Here is a 22,047-nt window from a genome sequence, read left to right as displayed (position 1 = left end):
CATTGGGTATTAGATATTGTTGTCTATGTATATCCAGGGGCGGATCCAGCCATTTTAAAAAGGGGGGGGGTTCCCAACCGAGAGTAAAGGGGGGGTTCCAGCTATATGCTCCCATTCAAATGCATTGATCGGCCAAAAAAAAGGGGGGGGGTTCCAACCCCCGGAAACCCCCCTCTGGATCCGCGCCTGATATCAACAAGCCCATGCTGGATTTTAAATAGCATACATAGTCTGTTGGTTTCTCTACGTTCTTCCAGGCTTTCCCATTGTAATTGTTTAACCATGTGTGTTACACAGCCAGGTGAGTAGTTATTATGAACGAATCTTGCTGCTCTTTTTTGAACTTGTTCCAATGATTTGATCTTTTTTTGGCTCGATGGATCCCAAACTGTGCAGGCATATTCCACTGAAGGCATTACCATGGCTATTTGTGTATGTGCCTGTCCCAAGTCTGGAGCCTGTAATTCAGTGGTTGTCGTTTGTTTATGTGTAACATATTTGTTTAGCGTTCATTTTTTTTACATAAATAAGGCTGTTAGTTTTCTCGTTTGAATTGATTTACATTGTCTTATCGGGGCCTTTTATAGCTGACTATGCGGTATGGGCTTTGCTCATTGTTGAAGGCCGTACGGTGACCTATAGTTGTTAATGTCTGTCATTTTGGTCTTCTGTGGATAGTTGTCTCATTGGCAATCATACCACATTTTCTTTTTTAAACTGTATATGCTGCTGCTTTTACTGGTTTTGTGCAGTCTTTTAGATTTATTTAAAATTATTTATATAAAATATTACATTTTTTTTCTTTGACGCCTTACGTCGCAGGAAGGCGTCAAGGCAAAACTTTTAAATAGCCTTCGAAGACGTCACAAGTATTTGGACTAGGGCCCCAGGCCCCTCTTTTGTGGAAAAAAATGATTGATTATAGAGAGAATCAGTGAAAATGAAAATTTCTTAACCTGCCACTGTTCATTGTTTTTGGATTGTCCTTGATGTTTCTTCTTATAAAGTTAAGCTTTGTATTGATGAAGATGAAATATTGTTGACATGTATTTTTCCATTTAAAGTCTGATTGTATTTGTATGCCTAGATATTTATAGGGGACTTTTTATTTTGCTCTACATGTTCATGAGTCAAGTTATATGCAAAACAGAGCACTTTTATGGATCGAACAACAGCCAATACTTAAATTGAACGGAATGTTAAATGAAAATTGTACTTGAAGGGACAAGGCTAGCTCAAGATATCCATTTGGGACTACCTGATTTGTACTCTTTAATTTTAGCGCCAAAATAAAATCATCTTACGGAAAAATCCGAGAGTATCGAAAATCTACAGCTCTCCTGTGAAGAAGGTGAAAATGGAGAGAGATGTTGATGTTTTGGGCAAATATCGAAATGTCACAAATAAATTAAAGAAGTAAGATAACAGACACCTAAACGACAAAACAGATCATCACCTTAAACCTTTCCCCCATTTCCATAAAGATCTGAGTTCGACCATACGCACCAATCGCGGCTTGCACCTTTAAGGTTCATCATAACAAATGAGTTTTTGTCTCAATTTTGGGGGAATATTTTTTTCTTCTTCTTCTTCCAGGTAAGGAACCGGATTCATTGCTGAATGTTAATGGTTCCGCGCGAAAACTTTACGCAGTGTCGGGCAACACAGAAAGATTTCTCTTGGCTATTTACAAATTACATTTAAAACGTTCGCAAAAAAATATACAATTAAAATTATTTACAACTGGTTATCCTACTTCCTTTCAGAGCATGCCTTCAGGGCAGCTCTGAATCCCTCAACGGTGTTGGTCGCTGTAACTGTTGTTGGTAGGTTGTTCCAGTCCCTGATTGTCCTCGGGAAGAAAGATTGGCCATAGGTGTCTGTACTTGTTCTTTCTTGGAAGAAGCGGTTTTTGTCGAGCCTGCAACTTTTGTTGCAGAAAGCTCGACATAGGGATAGTGATCCGGCGGCGGCGGCGGCGGCTACGGCGGCTACGGCGGCGGCGTTAGCTCACTTCTTAAAAGCTTTATATTTTAGAAGGTAGAAGACCTGGATACTTCATACTTTGTATATAGATGCTTCATGTTACGAAGTTTCCGTCAGTCACATGTCCAATGTCCTTGACCTCATTTTCATGGTTCAGTGACCACTTGAAAAAAAAGTTCAAATTTTTTGTAATGTTGAATTCTCTCTTATTATAAGTAATAGGATAACTATATTTGATATGTGCGTACCTTGCAAGGTCCTCATGTCTGTCAGACAGTTTTCACTTGACCTCGACCTCATTTCATGGATCAGTGAACAAGGTTAAGTTTTGGTGGTCAAGTCCATATCTCAGATACTATAAGCAATAGGGCTAGTATATTCGGTGTATGGAAGGACTGTAAGGTGTACATGCCCAACTGGCAGGTGTCATCTGACCTTGACCTCATTTTCATGGTTCAGTGGTTATAGTTAAATTTTTGTGTTTTGGTCTGTTTTTCTCATACTATTTGCAATAGGTCTACTATATTTGTTGTATGGAATGATTGTAAGGTGTACATATCTAGCGGGCAGATGTCGTGTGACCCTGACCTCATTTTCATGGTTCAGTGGTCAAAGTTAAGTTTTTGAGTTTTGGTCTTTTTATCTAATACTATATGCCATAGGTCAACTATATTTGGTGTATGGAAATATTTTATGATCTTTATGTCAGTCACGCAGGTTTTATTTGACCCTGACCTCATTTTCACGGTTCATTGCACAGTGTTAAGTTTTTGTGTTTTGGTCTATTTTTCTTAAACTATAAGTAATGGGTCAACTATATATGTTGTATAGAAGCATTGTTAGCTGAACATGTCTGCCTGGCATGTTTCATCTGACCTTGACCTCATTTTCAAGGTTCATTGGTCTTTGTTTAGTTATCTTGGTTAATGTTAAGTTTATGTGACAGTTGTAATAAAGCTTAGCTTAACACCTAGGACTATCAACATAATATCAATGATTAGTATAGAAGGCGAGACATTTCAGCGTGTGCACTCTTGTTACCTCTGGTCCGGTTATCATTCGGGGTCAAATATTGGTGACGGTCTATATCTATAAGTTCATGCTGGATCTTGAATAGCATGCACAATCTATTTGTTTTCCTCCGTTCTTCGAGGCTTTCCCACTTTAGATTTTTAACCATATTTGTGACACAGCCAGGTGTTCGGTCTGTGTAGTTGTTATTCACAAATCGTGCTGCTCTTTTCTGCACCTGTTCAATTGCCTTGATTTTATTTTGGGCGGTTGGGTCCCATACTGTGCTTGCATATTCCACTGCAGGTCTTACCATGGACACATATGCAGCTGCTTTTACAGGTTTTGTACAGCCTTTGAGGTTTCTACGTATAAATCCCAACGTTCTGTTTCCTTTGCCTACTGTATTGTCTATGTGTTTATCCCATGTTAGGTTGTTGCTGATGGTTACTCCAAGATATTTACTTGCTTCCTCTGTGTCTAGAGTATGACCGTGAAGATGGTACGATGTTTGTATCACTGGTCTATTTTTGGGTGATATTCTAATGACAAGGCATTTTTTGGCATTAAAACTCATCTGCCATTTGTTTTCCCAGACTTCCAATGCTGTTAAGTCCTTTTGTAGAAGTTCACTGTCAGCTTGGTTGGTGATGGTACGAAAGAGAAGGCTGTCATCCGCGAACAATTTGGTCTCTGATGTAGATGCTGTTTCTGGCATGTCATTAATGTAGGCCAGGAACAGTAATGGACCAAGGACTGTGCCTTGGGGTACACCAGAGAGTACTGGTACTTGTGAAGAGACGGCACCCTCTATTTCTGAGAAACAAATATATGTCTTTTATTCTATTCTTTTCTGCTTCTGGTTAAAGAATGGTGGTTTCTATGTTAATGACACTACTTTGATTAAGGTATATGGTAATGTTCACCAAAACCAAAGTTTTTGACGGATAATAATTTTGTTAAAAGGTTTCAATTTGGATCAGGGTTCTGATTACAATAGACAACTTTTGAGTAAGATGCATATCCATAACAAATTAGGTTTTTACTTTACTGAACATTTAAGGGCATTGTCACTTCCATTCCCAGAGCTCCAGATAAGAATTCATTAATTGGGGTTTTTACCCACCATTTTCTTATTTAATTGGGTGATAAAGTTTTTTAATTGCATTATCAATTCCAATTCACCCCTCAGGTTAATATCAAATTGGGTTTTTCACCACCAAGCTCCTTAATGTATTGGGTTTTTTCATCGACACAATATTAAATATTTAGGCAATATCAACCCCAATTTTTTCCATCTTAAATTAATATGTTTCTGTCTTTGTTTAGCTATTTTATTTGGTTTAAGGATATGGTTAGGGTTATTTCCTAGCTGTTTTATTTGGTTTATTCACTGATGAGCAATTGTAGGTTTAATTTGTGTCCCGTTTCAAACCTTTTGCCAGTTTTGTATTTTCTCACAAAAAAGGATATGTGTATTCACAGGCACTCGTGTTATACCTTTATATAATAAATTCTGAGACCAGTGCCTGATCATTGGCTGTGTGCATGGTGTGTGTATTCATTAATTAACCGTAAAATGAATAAAAAATAGTTACTGTATATAAATTCTAATTATACTTGAATGATTTTCTTTTATTCAATTTACATATTAAATCTGGGTTTAGTTGTCTTTTATTAGAACTTTTGATTTCTGATGCTTTATCATTTCTTAATTGATTGGGCCTTTCACTTTTTCCACCTGAATTCGTTTTTGATGAAACCCCGTGTTTTTTAGCAATGTTTTCGTTATGGTACGCACACACGCCCGTGCGTTAGATGGACGCTTCCTAAAGACACTGGCTGAGTCTTGTCATCATTATAACTTTCCCTCAGTTTTCCAAAATAAGCCGAAAACATGCTTCTATTCAATATTTTAACTGGACATTCACTTTCGTTTTAATTCGATGTATGTTATGAAAAATCCCGAGCAATGCAAAAAAAATATGACTCCATGACACACGCTAATAGGATAAACACCGAGAAGATCGAAATATTTACAAAAACACGTGTACCTATTGAGCAACGGAAAACTCAAACAGGGACCCATTTCAGCTACTTGATGCAGGGATCTATTTTTAGAACGACAGGAAATTTCCAATTATAAATATTATAAAAATAGGACTGTAAACAGATAAGGGTAAATAACACAAACGGTACACCATATAAAAGGGTTGAGAACTCATGGTTTTGGCATATAATAGGGTTTTCCGTTGAATTAATTGGGTTGTTGAACCCTTCAATGGACAATTGCATTGGGTTTTCTATTATTTGTATTGCGTGATCACGCAAATACTCAGCTTATCTGGAGCTCTGCATTCCAATTTTGAGGGAATGGTTTAAAAACTATAAAGCTATATTGCACAAATTATTCGGCAAATTAAATCGAGAATTAAATTCTCTTTATTGACAATCAGCACTGCTGTCATTAGGGGATTGTGATTAAGTACTTACAAAACAAACTTCATTTCTAGTTTATCCTGCACAATTACGATAACTTAAACACTTGATGAACAGTAATAGTGCAGGGATACAGGCAATCCCCTCTATCTGGTAAATGACTTCATTAAAGGCTTGCATGATTAACAAGTTTTTCTGGGTGACAGATGAACTCGAAAGTGGTCTATTCACTCTATTGGTTTAATCCTTTATTTTCCATTTAAGTTCAAGATGTGGTGAACCAGTTATTTTGTGTTTGACTTACACATGTTACAGGGATATTTTCATTTCATTTACTAATCAGTTCAGCTTTATTTTCTAGATATTTTGTATGTTTTATGTCAAAGTTCAGATTTGGATACTATGTGACGTACAGTTATACATGTACATTGGAATTTTATAATGGAATGGATGCTATAATTGTCTCCTAAACAGCCACAAATATTTATAGCAGGATTATAATAATAAGTTATTGTAAAATTCAACTGATGCTTATCACATTAGGTTCACACAATGATTCTTCAAAATTTAAAACGTCTATTGTTATTTGTTTTGCAGACGTTTCTTGAAGAGACCAAATATTGCGGAAGGAATAGAACAGTATGGTAAATTTTGCTTTTGTACTTGATGTTTGTTGTTGGAACATTTACAACTTAAATATATTATAAAAGTAACAATATAATATGTGATTTAGCAGAGCATAAGTGGTCTCATGCTTTTATTGAGTTTGGGATTTCATCATTGGCTTGATAAAACTTAAAATATTTTTACTAAAATTTTAGAATGAAGAGCAAAGATTTGTCAGCTAAATTTCAAAATAATGTGACAGGGTATAACATATTTTCCTGGATACATCAGGGAGACAACAATCCATTGTCACAAAAGTCAATACATTCAATTATAAAAGATATAATTAAAAACAGAATTGAAAGCAAAGCAATAATAAACAATTCCAAATCATCAATGTTTGCAGTTACTTCTCAAAGTTAGTAACCTCCTGAAAAAAAATTGACATTCTAAAATTGAGAAAGGAAATGGGGAATGTGTCAAAGCAACAACAACCCGACCGTAGAGCAGACAACAGTGGAAGGCCACCAATGGGTCTTCAATGTAGCGAGAAACTCCCGCACCCGTAGGCGTCCTTCAGCTGGCCCCTTAAAAATTGGACATATCTAATATCTATAACAGTCTTTATGCAAATATGCCATTAACATTAAACACCGATCAATCAATCAAAAGATGTAGTAATGTGTTTTAAAAAGCATGTTTATTATATCAATAATGATTTAAGTAACTTTACAATGCAAATGCCACAAAGAAGTTTTTATCTTGGAAACAGATTCATATAACTTGAATAAATTGATATACCTTATTTAACCACTGTTGATTACTTGATGTTGAATATATTTATTAGATCAGAATTTTTTTATTTTCAGGTGCTTTGGCAAAATCCCTACGACAACAAGAATGTCCTCAGTATGCTGGATTTTGTTGCTTAGCACAAGCAAGGTATATTCTATTACAATAAATAGTCTAAATGATATGTTATTCTTCAAATTATAAACTTTCATTTTTATGCAATTAAGCTGCATTATACGAGCACCCTAGATTTGTGTTCTACCCAATAAATGCTGAAATACGTGCCATTGTTATTATCTAGCTGACTACTATGTTATATATAACTAATTGAACACTTTTTTCATAATTCTTGATTTCAAAAAATATGACCAGAAAAACCTTAAATGATCGTCGAATCACCCAAAAGTTTTGAAGTTGCACATAGGAAGTAGTGCTCATCAGGAATCCTTATGTAGTTTATTATCGCCTGTGTTTTTGGCTGAGTTGTCAAAGAACAATTGTATGAAATATTTAATTGCCGAAAATCTCTAAAGACAGGTAGTTTAGATTTCCCAAATGGCAAAAGTCGTAGGAATATTGTTTGTTGTCTATACGTATAAAATATGTCAGTAGTCTATTAATAAGTTATAAGTTATTAATAAATGTAAGTTGGCCGGTGGCAATTTCAAATTAGAAGAGACAAATTTACATACCCTTGAAGTGAAATTTGGAGGATTCTGATGATAAAAAGGTTATTATTGTTTATCATGATTTTCCTTTTATTTGAGATGCGTCTTAATAAATTGTATATTCAGAATTGAATTTCATTCTTTTAAATAACTCCATTTTCACATATAAAATGACCTTAACAAGTGAGTACTACACCATCATACAATGTTTACACTTGTATTATTAAAGAATGAAATCAACGTTGATGGGATGTTTTCAGAAATGGGGACAACTCGTCCCCGTGATAAGTCGGACCATCTTGGAAGACAACACGGACCGTCACTCAGATTAACTTAGGGTTACATAATATGTTAGACTAACATGTCTAGCGGAGCCATCAATCTTTCATTGGTGCATTGCGGTCTATATGGGGGTATTTTAAGAGGTCTAAAGAAGGGGTTTACTGTAGAACCCCACGTTTTTTTTGGTTTTATTTATATTAAATTTTCAAATGACTGTTATTTGAAAACAGTAAGGGATAGACACACGTGGTCTTCAGTAATGGGACAATATAACAAATCAAATGAAAAGAATGGGGAGTCCCTGAATTCACCCCCCCCCCCTTTTCCCCATGTTTGATAACTTGGACACAGTTGAGATCCCCACCCCTAAACCATATTTATTCATAAATGGGTCAATATAACTAATCAAATGAAGTACAAGGGGAGTTCCTGGGTTCACCCCACCCTACTCCTTTATGGGAACTTTGAAACGTTTGAGATCCCTACCCCTTAACCATATATATTCATTTATGGGACAATATAACAAATCAAATGAAATATATGGGGAATCCCTGGGAGTCACCCACCCCCTCCTGTCTGAGAACTTTGAAACGGTCACGATCCCCACCCCTAAACCATATATATTCATGTATGGGAGAATATAACAAATCAAATGAAATATAGGGGAAGTCCCTTGGGTCACTGTACATCCTCCTGTTTGGGAACTTTGAAACAGTCGAGATCCCCACCACTAAACCATATATACTCATGTATGGGACAATATAACAAATCAAATGAAATATAGGGGGAGTTCCTGGGGGTCACCCCACCCCTCCTGTTTGAAAACTTTGAAAACGGTTGACATCCCCACCCCTAAACCATATATATTCATGTATGGGGGAATATAACAAATCAAATGAAATATAGGGGAAGTCCCTTGGGTCACTGTACATCCTCCTGTTTGGGAACTTTGAAACGGTCGAGATCCCCACCCCTAAACCATATATACTCATGTATGGGACAATATAATAAATCAAATCAAATATAAGGGAGTCCCTGGAGTTGCCCCACACCCTCCCATTTGAAAACAAGGAAACAATCGAGATCCCCACCCCTAAACCATATATACTCATGTATGGTACAAATCAAATGAAATATAAGGGGAGTCCTTGTGGTCACCTTACCCCCACCTGTCAAATAAAAAAGCCAAAGAATGTTTGACCAACTGTTTTATAATCACCTGTCATTTTTTCCAAATTTAGACATCATGAATTTGGGGTGAAGGTGTGGGTCATTTACATTTACTGTGGGAGTCAGTCAGACCTCACCTTTGATCCCTTTAGTAGTAAACATGTCTGATTTGTGTCTCATAACTTTTGTACTTTAGAACACAAAATCAGTTTTCTTTCTAGGGAAGCAAGTCCATTCATACTATTACAAGCTCTTACTAAGTCAACTTGTACTACTAACAGTCGACTAATACCAATGTTAACTACCCACTAGAACAACTGCAATCATTGCGAACTTGTACCACTGCAGACTCACCATTAAAAATATACATTGATATATGCGTTACTTTTGAAAACCTTGATAACATATAAATTATTTGCCTTAATAATTAATTAATTAGATAAAAGATAAACATAAATGTATGATATATGAATGTTAAAGGTTTGTTCTTTTAAATTTGAAAAAAAGAATTGAAGCAACATTGCCACAGTTTTCATAATTACGTTTGCCTTGGTGTTTGGTTAACTGCCTTCAGCACTTACAGCGCTTTGATTATTTTACACTTTTTGATTGATAAATTGTAATGTGTATTGAATTAAATTGAGAAAGGAAATGGGGAATGTGTCAAAGCAATAACTACCCAACCATAGAGTAGACAACAGCCGAAGGCCACCAATCAGTCTTCAATGTAGCGAGAAACTCCCACACTCGGAGGCGTCCTTCAGCTGACCCCTTAAAAAATATGTATACTAGTACAGTGATAATGGATGTCATACTAAACTCTGAATTATACACAAGAAACTAAATATGTCGACAATAAAGACAACAACACTCAAGTTTTTACCGCAAAGTAACTGTTTATTCGGTCTACATGTTTCGCCTAGTAGATAGGCCTGTATGTTCTTTCCGACCAGGCCTGAATTAGTGGTTCTATACCATTAGCTAGATTAAAAGATGTGGTATGAGTGCCAATGAGGCAACTCTCTATACAAGTAAGATTTTACAATGATAAAATGAAGGTTAAAACCTTTTATATACCATATCTTTCTTTCTTTGTTGTTATTTTAGATGTGAACATACTCTTGTTAATGCTGCTGGAGAAGCTCAAGCCTTGACAGAAGCAGCAAGGGCCTTTCTAGAGGCTGAAATGAATAACAGAGATATAAAGTGTCCAAGCTTTGAGGAACATCTAACAGCTGCCATTAACTGTTACAGTCATGCCATCAGGGTTTGTACATTAGATTGCAATCTATTTTCTTGATATTATTTTTTGGTTATGTTGCAATCTATTTTCTTGATATTATTTTGGGTTATGTAAGATATTTTAGATGTTTTTGAATTTGTAGTACCGTAATTTGAAAATAATAAGAGCAAAGTACCGTATAGGGGGTTATTTTCACAGGTGTAAAATTTCATGATTTTCATTGAATAAGGTATACAAAATATTTTGGCGGTTATTATTTTGTCAGATTCATTACTTTTATCAATACCTTTGCATGTGCACTTTTAAATTGGTGGAATTTATTTAAACGATTTTGTTGTATCTGCAATGCCATAGTCACAACAACATTTTTTATAAGATTTTTATAAATAGTTTTAAGTTTATTAAGAGGCCTTGTTGGTGTAATGGTGAACCAATAAATTTAGCACATCATCATTTCAGTTGATATTTGAGTATTTTTCTGTTCATACCGATACATTAAACACTGACCCTCCTATGTAATTAAGTTTTTCAGTTGTCAGTTCTCCGCTATGAATATTCATGTTTCCCCCCACCAGTATCCAATGATTGCATAAGATAAAACTGTGGTATAGAAAATTATTTTAAATTATATAACATAGTTGATTTTTACAGGTCTGCTGTAAATATGTATTTGAATATTTTGTAAACATATACATTTTTATTATGCATTTTCAGGTTTATATTGAAAACAACAACCCATCATTAGCAGCAGCATTGTGTATAGAACTAGGCAATGCTTTACAGGTAATATAGCATGTATAACTTTATATTTTAACAGTTAAAGATTAGTCATTATTGGTATAAATTGACTCTACCACCTGTTAGCTAAGTTGCCCCCTGTTAGACTGGAATCTCCTCAATGAGCCATGTTGACCTGAATTTTGAAAATCTTTATTTTATAAACTGAACACCTCAAAACAAGTATTTAAATGAGCAAAAAGGGTACATGTATTTAAGAACGTACATAATCATTCAAACAATATAGTGATAGATTAAAAACACTTATGAAACAAAAGTGAGCATAAGTTCATCTTGCAATTAAAATCCCCCATAAAGATTTTGAAAGATGGTAGGTATGAATTAGACAAATTTCAACCAATAAGCACCTGAGTGACAATTCTGGTATTTATTTGTCAGAAAAATTTCACCTTTATTTGATTGTTAATTTTAGAAATTAGAACGACCTGGAGAAGCAATGGCTCACTTTCAAAGGGCTGCAGAATTACAGTCACAGGTTCGTTTTAAATATTTTCATCTTATTTAAAATAATTGTTGGTATGATAATATTTGATTTAAGTATTAAATGTAATGAAAGCTTTTTTAATGAGACTAGCTTCAGTAAGTTTTAATTCCAAACTCAATTCTCAGATACTATTTATATAAATGACCTACAATTATATAATTTTTAGGGGGAGTGTGGCAGTTGGCTTTACAAAGAAGGTCACTGTGAACTATACTTCGTACATCATAGATATGATAAAGTCCTACTATTGAGTTCAGAACTCTGATACTAAGTGAGAAACAATTTTACAACTTGGTCTAAAAGGTTTTGATGGAATAAAGCATCATCCTACAAAGAGTAGAACACTCTGATCTATACTCCTGCTCAATAGAAGGGGGTATATACTGGGTGAATATTTCCGTATGTCCTCCCTATTAGATTTTTGTCACATTTTTCTCAGGTAACAACAAATCAGAACTTCAGAAATTTAATAGCTTCGTGTTAGGTTGCTTTACTGTCTGATGGGATATACTTTTCATTATTTATCATCTGGTTTACAGAATACTTATATATTCTTACACATAATGGTCATATATAAATGTTCCCCATATATTCACTCAGAGTCTCCTAAAATTTGGTCCAACATACAGGTTCGACGACTTATAGAAAAGAGCGACGATTTACAGAAAGGAACCGAAAAGGACCGAAAAGGACCAAAACGAACCGAAAAGGACAGAAAAGAACCGAAAAGGATATCGATTTTTTTTTGTAATCAAAGGAAACAAGCAAATTGCAAATCATTGAAAACCTACTAATTTTAACTCACATGTATGTGAAAAATTACAGGTAGGGTCGGATGCCTATCTTAAAGAATAGAAAATTAGAAAAGATTTGTTTTATTCACCAAATAAGGGCCCCTAGGAGGCATAAAGCATACAAACAATAACATATGCAATACACAGACAATAGATATGTAATATGAGTAATAAAAAAAAATACCTACAGGAAACACGCAACAAAATAATAGCAATATACTATAATTCAATTAATACTAGTGTTGACACTGACTCATGTGCTCCAGGTTTATTGGTGTATTTTTCCTATAAAAGAAGTAGTTAGTGCTGAGAAATATATATATACACATATAAATACATTGAATAATGTTTTTTGAAATCAATTTACTGCACGGGTTGTCGTTTTATCGTAGTTGTCTTATCAGCCAGTTTCCTTTTCCTTTGACCTTTATTCTTTCCTTTCGACCTAGCTTCATTGACCACTCGTCTGCCATCTGTTGACTTAACCAATTTGGTCTTCATACGGTATCGGCAGAACCTGGCAAAATATTTGTACCTTTCCATTAAAGTTTTGTTTGCCCAAACGTGCCTGTCAATCTTAAAATGTTCGTGTGTGCTCGCAAGCGTATAAGGTCCTCTCCCTATCACTGCTCTCCGTAAATCTTTATAATTAGCCTCTACCATGTCTGTCATCTTTATAACAAAGTCAACTAATGACTGAGGCTTCCAATCAACAGCTATCTTTAGAACATGATTGTAAGATTCACTGTTGTTGTTAGTCCACTCTCTTTCAATTCTTCCCGCATTTTGCGGCTCATATATTTTCCCTTTAAGTACTGGCTTCAAAACCGTTGAAAAGTAGCCTTTCAATGATGGAAATTTCTCCTTACAGAATTCGTCGACTTCTTCACACTTTTCTTCAAAAACGGCACTATCGTCTGTTTGGTGTGTGCTCCCTGTTGAAGACCATATTTTGACCTATAATAGTTTACTTGTACAAATTATGACTTTAATTAGGAGTTTTCACACCTTCTTATATCTATAAAAACAAATATTTAAATGATAAAATTAAAATCCTTGCTGAAATATAAATGATAATTAAGCATACATATACTAAAAAAATATTACTAAAAAAAAAGTTATATTGTTCCTTTTTTTTGTAAATTCACATATCCCTATAAATGCACAATCTAAATTTTGAATTGTGCATTCGATTTTATTATTACGAAGAATTTTTAACAATATAACAAAAAAACGTGTACATATACATTGTTTTAACTTTATTTAATAAATATATATGTATCCTCTTTTCGGTTCTTTTCGGTCCTTTTCGGTTCTTTTTGGTCCTTTTCAGTTCTTTTCGGTTCTTTTCTGTAAATCGTCGCTCTTTTCTGTAAATCGTTGGACCGCAACATACTAAAGTGTAGATAATCTAATGTACTAACTTCAATATGCTATTAACATTGAGGTACAAGGGATATCCTGCTGTGAGAACACTGAAAGCTTGTTTTACGAGTACATTGTAATATATAATAGATTGTAATATAAGAGGTGAGTCAGGAATTGTGATAAAACATTTTGACCTTTTTGTATTGGGTAATGATTTATGATAATTGTCTCATATCAGATGAAGACTTATGGTATATTTGTAAGTATACACACTCACGAAAATAAGAAATTATGTGCATTTTGGTACCCAACTGTAATGGTCTTAAAGGTGTGTGACCCATTGTCACAAGATTGCTTCAAAGTGTGAATGGCATGTATAATTGAAATTTAAAATCACTCTGAAGTAGTGATTCCACAGTCTAGAATGAATTAGAACTGAAAAATTCTGGAGTTAATTGTATTTGCCTTCTTAAAAACCTAGTATCCTACTACTTCATGCTAGCTTTATTCCTTATGCTTTCTGACCTTTGTGCTTACTGTTCATCCTGGAATAGCATTGGTGATGATTGCAAGCAATTTAACCTCATATTTGAATTTGAAATATTAGTATATGAATTTGCTATGTACATTTTCATGCAATCATTGCAGAATATTTTTGACTGTCTGATCAATGTTATATATAAATAAAAAATTGTCAAGTAAATACAGCACTTCAAATACTTATGCCTGTTACAAGAATGAAATAATCTTGTTTATTTGACATCATGTTATCTTTTCATGATATAAAGTCTCTTATTTTAAGTTAGATTATGATAACCTATATTTTATATGACATATTCTTTTCATTTCCACTAATTTTGCAGTGTTTACTATTCATGTACTAGAGAAAAAATAAGTTTAAAAACACATTTTGATGTTATTGAAAAACGATACCAGTAAGCTGTTTATTCTTTTTATGTATACTTTTGTACCATTTCTGACCAGTTTGAAAAATTTTGAAAAAGCAAATGCGATTTACTGCCATATCTGTTCATAATTTCCAGAAACAGATTCAACCACCTCTCAACTTCGCACATTTGATTAAGATATTTATCCACTCTACAAGTTTATCGACTTAGGTGGTTAAATGCATGTGTTTAACTTTCTGTCTTGCATGTGTTAAAACTGATAGCTGACGAATTAGGAATTTCTATACATTTTTCTTGCATAGCATGATAATTTTTTTTTAAAGAAGGTGACAGTTTATATCATTCAGTACTTAAATTAGACTGTCAGTGTTATCTTAAGACAATTGTGGGCTATAAACGAATCTCATACTTTGCTATTTGACTATCTTTTATTTGGTTGAATATAAAAAGTAAGCAATAAAATCATAGCTAAAATGTGTGCTCTGGACTCTATGTTGTATGGTTATTTAGGAAACACTGTTTCTATGATACTTCTTGATTAAATAAGACCATTTGATAAATGACAGTATAATGCTTTTAAAGATCAGATTTTCCAGCAAATTACAAATTAAAAAAAATCAGTTTTTATTTTAGAAATTTTATAAAGGTGTAAACTCTTGTAAATAATGTTGTGGGAGTAGTTAAAAAAAAATGGATGTACATTATACGTCAGCATAAAATAATCCTCTTAATGAGAACATTTTAGCTGCTCTTTCTTGCAAGCTGATTTAGTAGATGATCATTCCTTATAATAAAGAAATTGATAACCTTAAAAAGTTGAATCAAGTTAATCATAGTTAACAGAATAGTCCATTAGACCCGAAGATAAAATGCATTTTAATGCAAATAAATCACATAATGGTCCTACATGAAATTACATACTTTTGTCTTAAAAAAAACTGTGTTACAATTTTTATTGAAATTAAACAAACTTGATTAAATGAAATACTTTGTCCTCATGTTTTTCAGAGTCCATTAGAATGTCTTCAGTCACTGGGGTTGGTAGCCACTTGTAAAATAGAAATGAGTAAGTTATTAAAATATTAGCGCACTCAGCCACAAAAAATTATACAATCTAGAAGTCCTCTTTTATTTCTATTTGATTTGCATTAACAGCTGATATTTGGATAGGAAATAGTGTTCAACCATGATAATGCATCAGTCATACACAATTATATCTATTAAGGTAGCACAATACAAAGATTTTTCATCCCCAATCAGACATCTTTAAACTGATGCAATTCCACACATCCTTCTTTAAATTTTATAAATGAGGTACCAAAAGAAAGAAGAATGATTAATCTTTCAAATTGTGATAATTTCATTATGACATAATTATTACATAATTAATTGTTATGTAATTAGTTGCTACATTGTGATGTCCATACTTGAATGAATTTAGCCTCTTTGTTATTCATAGCATCCCAAAATATTTTATAGATTCTTGCACAACACAGTTTGACCTCCAAAACTGTGTCTCAGATTTTTCCTACTGTATTTCATTCTCTCATACATCTTCAATGAAGTTTACAACATCAATTCATAAGAGATTACTAAATTCAGTTGGGTATAAAATTTGTTCTATTGATGTTTTTGGAAATCTGAGACACGGTTTTGGAGGTCAAGCTGTGTTGTACAAGAATCTATAAAATATTTTGGAATGCTATGAATAACAAAGAAGCTAAATTCATTCAAGTGTGGACATCACAATATAGCAACTAATTACATAACAATTGATTATGTAATAATTATGTCATAATGAAATTATCACAATTTGAAAGAATAATCTTTCTTCTTTCTTTTGGTACCTCATTTATAAAATATAAAGAAGGATGAAATGAATTACATCAGTTTAAAGTTGTCTGATTGGTGGTGAAAAAATCTTTGTATTGTATTCCTACCTTAAGGATGTATCTCTCTATTTGGTGTTTAAAATATCATGCTCATTCTCAGCCTTCGAATCATTTCTTAACTAATTTGCATGGTTTATATTTTCAGGAGATTATGATGGAGCACTTGGTGTTTTTACTGAAATGGCATATCTAGCACAAGAAAGGGGAGGTAATTACTGTGAAATTCTTATTTGATATCGGAATACCACTAATATTTGTTTTGGACCAGCATACATTTATTCTTTAAGACTTAAAATATTACAGGTATTTTCAAGGGAAGAGCTTAGGATTAGAATAATTTTAGGAGATAACTGTATTGTATTTTAAGCTCTGACGTCATCAAATGGTGGTTTGATGGACACAAATTTTAATGCTGATGCATAAGCAGAGTCAGTAAACAGGTATTTGCGACCATCAAATCACCAATTGATGCCATCAGAGCTTAAAATACAATATTGTTATCTCCATTCTAATGAAACTGACAGAAAACAATGTCAAATCACACATTTGATATTTGCCATACATCGTCTGCGCTTGCACAAACATTTTCATGCATCAATGGTCAAAAAATGCCATGAGAATTGGTGACGTTATCCAATCAAAATGAACATTACAAATGATGTTGCATTAGAATTATAAATGTTAGGTCAGTGTCTCATTCACAAATTATACAGTTCAACTCAATCTTCATTTCCCTTTACCAATGAAAATAGATGAAAACTTAATATTAAAATTGTAATCTTTAAAATCTTTTTTGACTTCGTCATAATAGATAATATGTCTTTATAATACTTTATAGGATCATCAACTACAGGGAAGCCTATAGGAGCTTACTGTGATATACTGGCAAGATGTGAAGTGTGCAGAGTGTTACTTCTAATGCTACTTCAGGTATTGTATAAATGCTCAGACATCACAGCTCTGGAAAAAGATTTAATAACTTTAAGTTAAACTTATTAAAGCAGGGTAAAATGCTCAGACAACACAGCTCTGGAAAAAAAAGACTTGATAACTTTAAGTTAAACTTATTAAAATAGGGTTAAAAAAAAGATAGGGTCAGCTTAAAACTTTAGTAAGTGTTTGGAGTACAAAATTTGTGCTCAAAACATTAAATCTAGCATTTTGATTGGTTGGAGTACGATAATTGTATTCCAAAGTTCAAGGTCTGGTCATTCACATGACATCACAAAGCTGAACTATGGGATTTTAAGAAGGAGTAAGCATGGTCATACAGGTGTAGGGAAGATAGATAATCACCTAGTCTTGAAATATAAGTGAAATGACAAGTGGTCACTATGTTCTGATATATTGCTGAGGAGATCATACATGTACGATTCATTCTCATTGTAGTAAATGGACAGTGATATTAATTTGATAGATTCTATGGAAAAAAAAATTTACACAATACAAACAAATTAACCTGATATTTCCTTTTATATTTCAAATAAATCTCTGAATACACTTTCTCCTTTGCTTATATTTTATTGACTAAAAGGTAGGAAGGTACAATAGATGATGGAGATGATTTATGATTGAATTTTTTTATTATTTTTCTTTACAGCCTACCCCCCAGAGAATCCGACCTGAGCATGCCCAGACTTTGGAGAAATATGCATGGGAGACAACTGATGATACAATAACAGGTTAATACTTAATGTATATTATGCAAATGATTTGGGAAAAAAAGCTTTTAAAGAAAACTTATCATTTGCAATAAATATAAATAAAAGGAGATGTTAGGTACACCAATTACTCAGCAACCTCACATCTGTGTGCAGTGTTTACATTTTTATCATCATAACACTTTCATCTAAAGCACCATATAGTTTTTACATTGGAAAGAAAATGTTTTTTTAGATATGAAGATTACCTACATATGCTTTATTTAAAATGATAAAAATATATGTTTCTTATTTTACAGCACAGTTTCTCAGTGAAGATTTGTTTCTAATGTTACAGTCACTTGTAGTAAGTAAATAGTCATCTTTTGCTAAGGGCTATTCCAGAAAAAAATGTATGGGGGGGTTGGAAGGCACATTATATTAATAACACATGGGTGATGGGTATCAGAGCAACTTTTCGCACTATAATGCACTATAATTCTCAATTACAATTGTCTGGGTGGCGGGTGCTGACAAAAACTGCCTTCCAACCCCCCATACATTTTTTTCTGGAATAGCCCTAATTCACAAAAGCAAAGGAAGATGGAAATTCAATACATTTTCCTGTACAAAACTATAATACCTCTTTATCTTCACTAGTTGCAATTAAAAAGTAATTTAGAAGATTTTTTAAACCTTTAAGTTCTTTGTATCACTATAACTTGTGCACTTGTCTTAAGCTTATACACCTTGTTTTTTTTTTATTTCGTTTTGGAAAAGTTCTGAAATACACAACATTTTCATCCTGTTAAGGATATCTGGTGCCCTGGTTAAACAATATATAATGCTTCAAAAATTCCAAAGAGACATGTTCTATCCACTGATAAACACTTCAAACAAAGCATTTTCACACTGAACAGCAAGCAAAACTTTTTTCTATAAACTATGAAATAAACTGCATTCCATATTTTTCACCTGAGAAATTTTGGCATATATATTTATATGATAAAATCCAAATAATAGAATATAATACCTTCAAGACTATTAATTCTGAAATATTGTGTGCATATGTTATTTAGATTGTTGAAAAACTAACTAAATTCTAAAGTAATTATGGCTTTATTCCAATAATTCTATACAGATTCAAAATTTTAATTTGTTTAAAGACTATTCCATCACAATTTTATTCAATACTAAAAACATCCAAAACAATTATTTCTAAATTGACATTTTGTAATTTAGTAGATTCATCATCATACAGCTGTTGTTCATATGAAGAATTATATCTACCAAAAACATCTATTTTAATCTGTCACTTTAAAAAAAAAACCTATTGTAAATCCATTCTTTATTTTCAGATGGCTTGTCAGTCAAGAGACTTTCCTTCATTGAGATTACTACAGAAAGATTTATGGCCCTTGTTATCTGCTGAACAGAATCAGTTGTTACATCTTGTCATCAAAGAACTGTCACATCCTTCAGGGGAAGTTATTTGATTGATAAATCTGGAAAAGTCATATGAGTGGCCAATCTGGGAAAGTCATTTGATTGGCCAATCTGGGAAAGTCATTTGATTGGCCAATCCCGGGGAAAGTCATGATCAACCATAGTCTTTTTATTTAATGAAACATTCCTTAACTAAGACTGTTATATAACCGTAGTATTAGATATTGTGCCTGCCACAGATGTATGTATAACTGCTCTTTGGATTATATAACACATAGGTACATGTTATAAGTGTTGTCATTTTACCCATTGATTGTTATTTCCTATACATCTTTATTCACACTTCATTCTCTTAAATTTTTAAGCCTATTTGAATCAGACTGATGGTCGTATGGTGACTTTTATTATAAATCCAGAGTCATTTGGTCTCCTTTGGAGAGTTGTGTCATTGGCATTTATGGAATTGTACTCTTCAGAATAAATAGATAGTTAATGGTTACATTGACAAACAAGTTTTTATTATATGAAACTAGTGTTATTTAACATGAAATTAAACTATTGCAGGACAATTTTTAGATGACACTTTTTCAGAATTTTTCAAAGCATAATCTCATCTTAAACTATTGAGCTTATTTTAAAGGAATATGACTTTAATCAGCTGTACAATGCTCTTTCAAAGCAATGGTGACCAATCAATATGACATCTTTATCTTGAGACAGAAATTGATTGACATTTTCTTTCAAATTTTTATGAGAATTAGAGTTATTTCCCTTGTCACTATTCTTCCTTTCAAAAGTATTATTGGTTTAGTAAATGCATGTGCACATAAAATTTCATATTAAATGTATTACGTAACAAATCTCAATATACAAATAGATTTTTTTCAGTGGAAGATGTTAATAATAAACAATGCCATGTCAAGGTTGAGGAATAGTTAAAGGCATTTTCATAAATGTTTGTAATATTTTACTTACAACTTGGATGTGTTAAAATTTAATTGAATACTAAAAAAATAACAATAGATTTTTCTAAAAAATACATATTTTGTTTTCAACTAAGTTTCTGTTATAAATAATGTAAAATAAGCAGAGGTTCACTAACTTTGCTATTGATGTATTTAACAAAGACTTAAAAGTTGTGAAAAATTTTCAAAATGGTGGTATTGTCCATAAATACTTTTTAATCTGAGTAAAGATGGTTTCATCAGTTCTTGGTATTTTTACAGAAAATGCAGACTTCTCAAAGATGTTTTAAAAAACGAATTTCCTTCAATGTTTTGTTTTGTTTTTTTTATTTTTCATGTTATTATATTTGTGTCTGATACTTTACTTGAATAAATGTGCAATATTCCAATGTATATACTGTTTTCTTTACTAAAAAATATACAATATAGGATGAACTAAATAAACAGATGAGCTAGGGGAATTTTTCCTAGATATAAACATTATAAGAAGAAGTTTTAATAAAACTAGTCAAAGAATGATAGCAAGAAAACTTAGTCCAGTATAATTGGGTTCCTCAGATCATGGAAGTATTATAATTTATATTGTCAGGAATTACAACAATTAATTAGCATTTATTTATAACGAGTAGCACTGTAGTAAATATATGGTAAATGTCTAATTAGTACGCTGTTGTTAATTCCTTTTTTGACTATCTGCGATGCCGCAGCCATAAATTGGCCAGAGATACTTCTTATCAATCACATATTTTTTAATGAGACAGATTCACATCAATACCTGTCAGAAAACACCTTTACTTATTTCAATCGTGTGGGTTGACCTTAATTCATGAACGACTTATTTAAACAAATTAACCAATGCATAAAAAATGAAAATCGGCCAAGAATTTATTATTTTACGATTTAAAATAGTTAGTGACATTATTCTATTTCTTCAGGGGTTAAGTTAAAATTGTCTAAATGATGTGTTCCGTTACTGCTGGGTTACGAAAAATTTTCTTAATAAATAAATAAATACACTGTGACAAAGGAATAATGCTTATTGCAAAGGACCTTGATTACCCTGGAAAGGAGAAACTTCCAATTTTAAATACAAAAAATTAATCCATCAAAGACTAAATATCTTAGAAATTTTATATATATAAGTGTGTTTAAGTTTTGTAACATATGTAAAATTCAAAACTGCTAAAATATTCGTATTTGAACAAATTTCTTATCTTATATGCAGCTGGTGTCAGTATTTCTATTTGTCATTTGTGCATATTCCAATCATGACTTATAATTTGACCAGTATTTATTAATGTTAGAGAAAAAAACAAGACTTATAAAATGTCATGGAATAGTTAAAGCATCTCTGTCCCATAAAATATTTTATCACTTGTTCAAATGATACTAATAATATTATTACTACACATCTGGACTCATCTGAAACATTCGTGTACCAACCAAGGATCTTATCCTGGATTTAGATCGAAGCTTAATAATTTCTACATTTATTCAAAATCTTTTATTTTTATCAGAACAATCATTTTACAATCGTCTTAAATATGTATGAAAT

General features: G+C 32.7%; 1 protein-coding gene across 2 annotated transcripts; it reads left to right on the top strand.

Moving 5' to 3' along the window:
• The first annotated feature begins 1,336 nt into the window (after window positions 1–1,336).
• On the top strand, window positions 1,337–20,885 carry LOC143046034 (40-kDa huntingtin-associated protein-like). 2 transcript variants are annotated; one of them, XM_076218984.1, is made up of 13 exons: window positions 1,337–1,416; window positions 6,034–6,080; window positions 6,912–6,984; window positions 10,062–10,221; window positions 10,912–10,980; window positions 11,408–11,470; window positions 13,880–13,900; window positions 15,558–15,615; window positions 16,587–16,649; window positions 17,280–17,371; window positions 18,042–18,123; window positions 18,402–18,448; window positions 19,440–20,885. In XM_076218984.1, the coding sequence occupies exons 1-13, from the start codon at window positions 1,358–1,360 to the stop codon at window positions 19,575–19,577; spliced, it is 972 nt and encodes a 323-aa protein (XP_076075099.1). In that variant the 5' UTR covers window positions 1,337–1,357; the 3' UTR covers window positions 19,578–20,885. The 2 variants fall into 2 exon arrangements, with proteins under 2 accessions (XP_076075099.1, XP_076075100.1); XM_076218985.1 differs by lacking the exon at window positions 13,880–13,900.
• Window positions 20,886–22,047: the final 1,162 nt, after the last annotated feature.

This window comes from Mytilus galloprovincialis, chromosome 9 (genome assembly GCF_965363235.1).
Source record: "Mytilus galloprovincialis chromosome 9, xbMytGall1.hap1.1, whole genome shotgun sequence".
NCBI lineage: Eukaryota > Metazoa > Mollusca > Bivalvia > Mytilida > Mytilidae > Mytilus > Mytilus galloprovincialis.
The sequence above is the reverse complement of the archived record's forward strand: the minus strand, read 5'-3'. Positions and strand labels throughout refer to the sequence as shown.

What these genes read in the sequence shown, in the direction of transcription:
- LOC143046034 (XM_076218984.1), top strand. Translation starts at nt 1,358, where the DNA reads ATGGAGAGAGATGTTGATGTTTTGGGCAAATATCGAAATGTCACAAAT. An exon ending in TGTTGCTTAGCACAAGCAAG is followed by an intron (nt 6,985 to 10,061) that starts GTATATTCTATT and finishes TTGTTATTTTAG; the next exon opens with ATGTGAACATACTCTTGTTA. An exon ending in GTTACAGTCATGCCATCAGG is followed by an intron (nt 10,222 to 10,911) that starts GTTTGTACATTA and finishes ATGCATTTTCAG; the next exon opens with GTTTATATTGAAAACAACAA.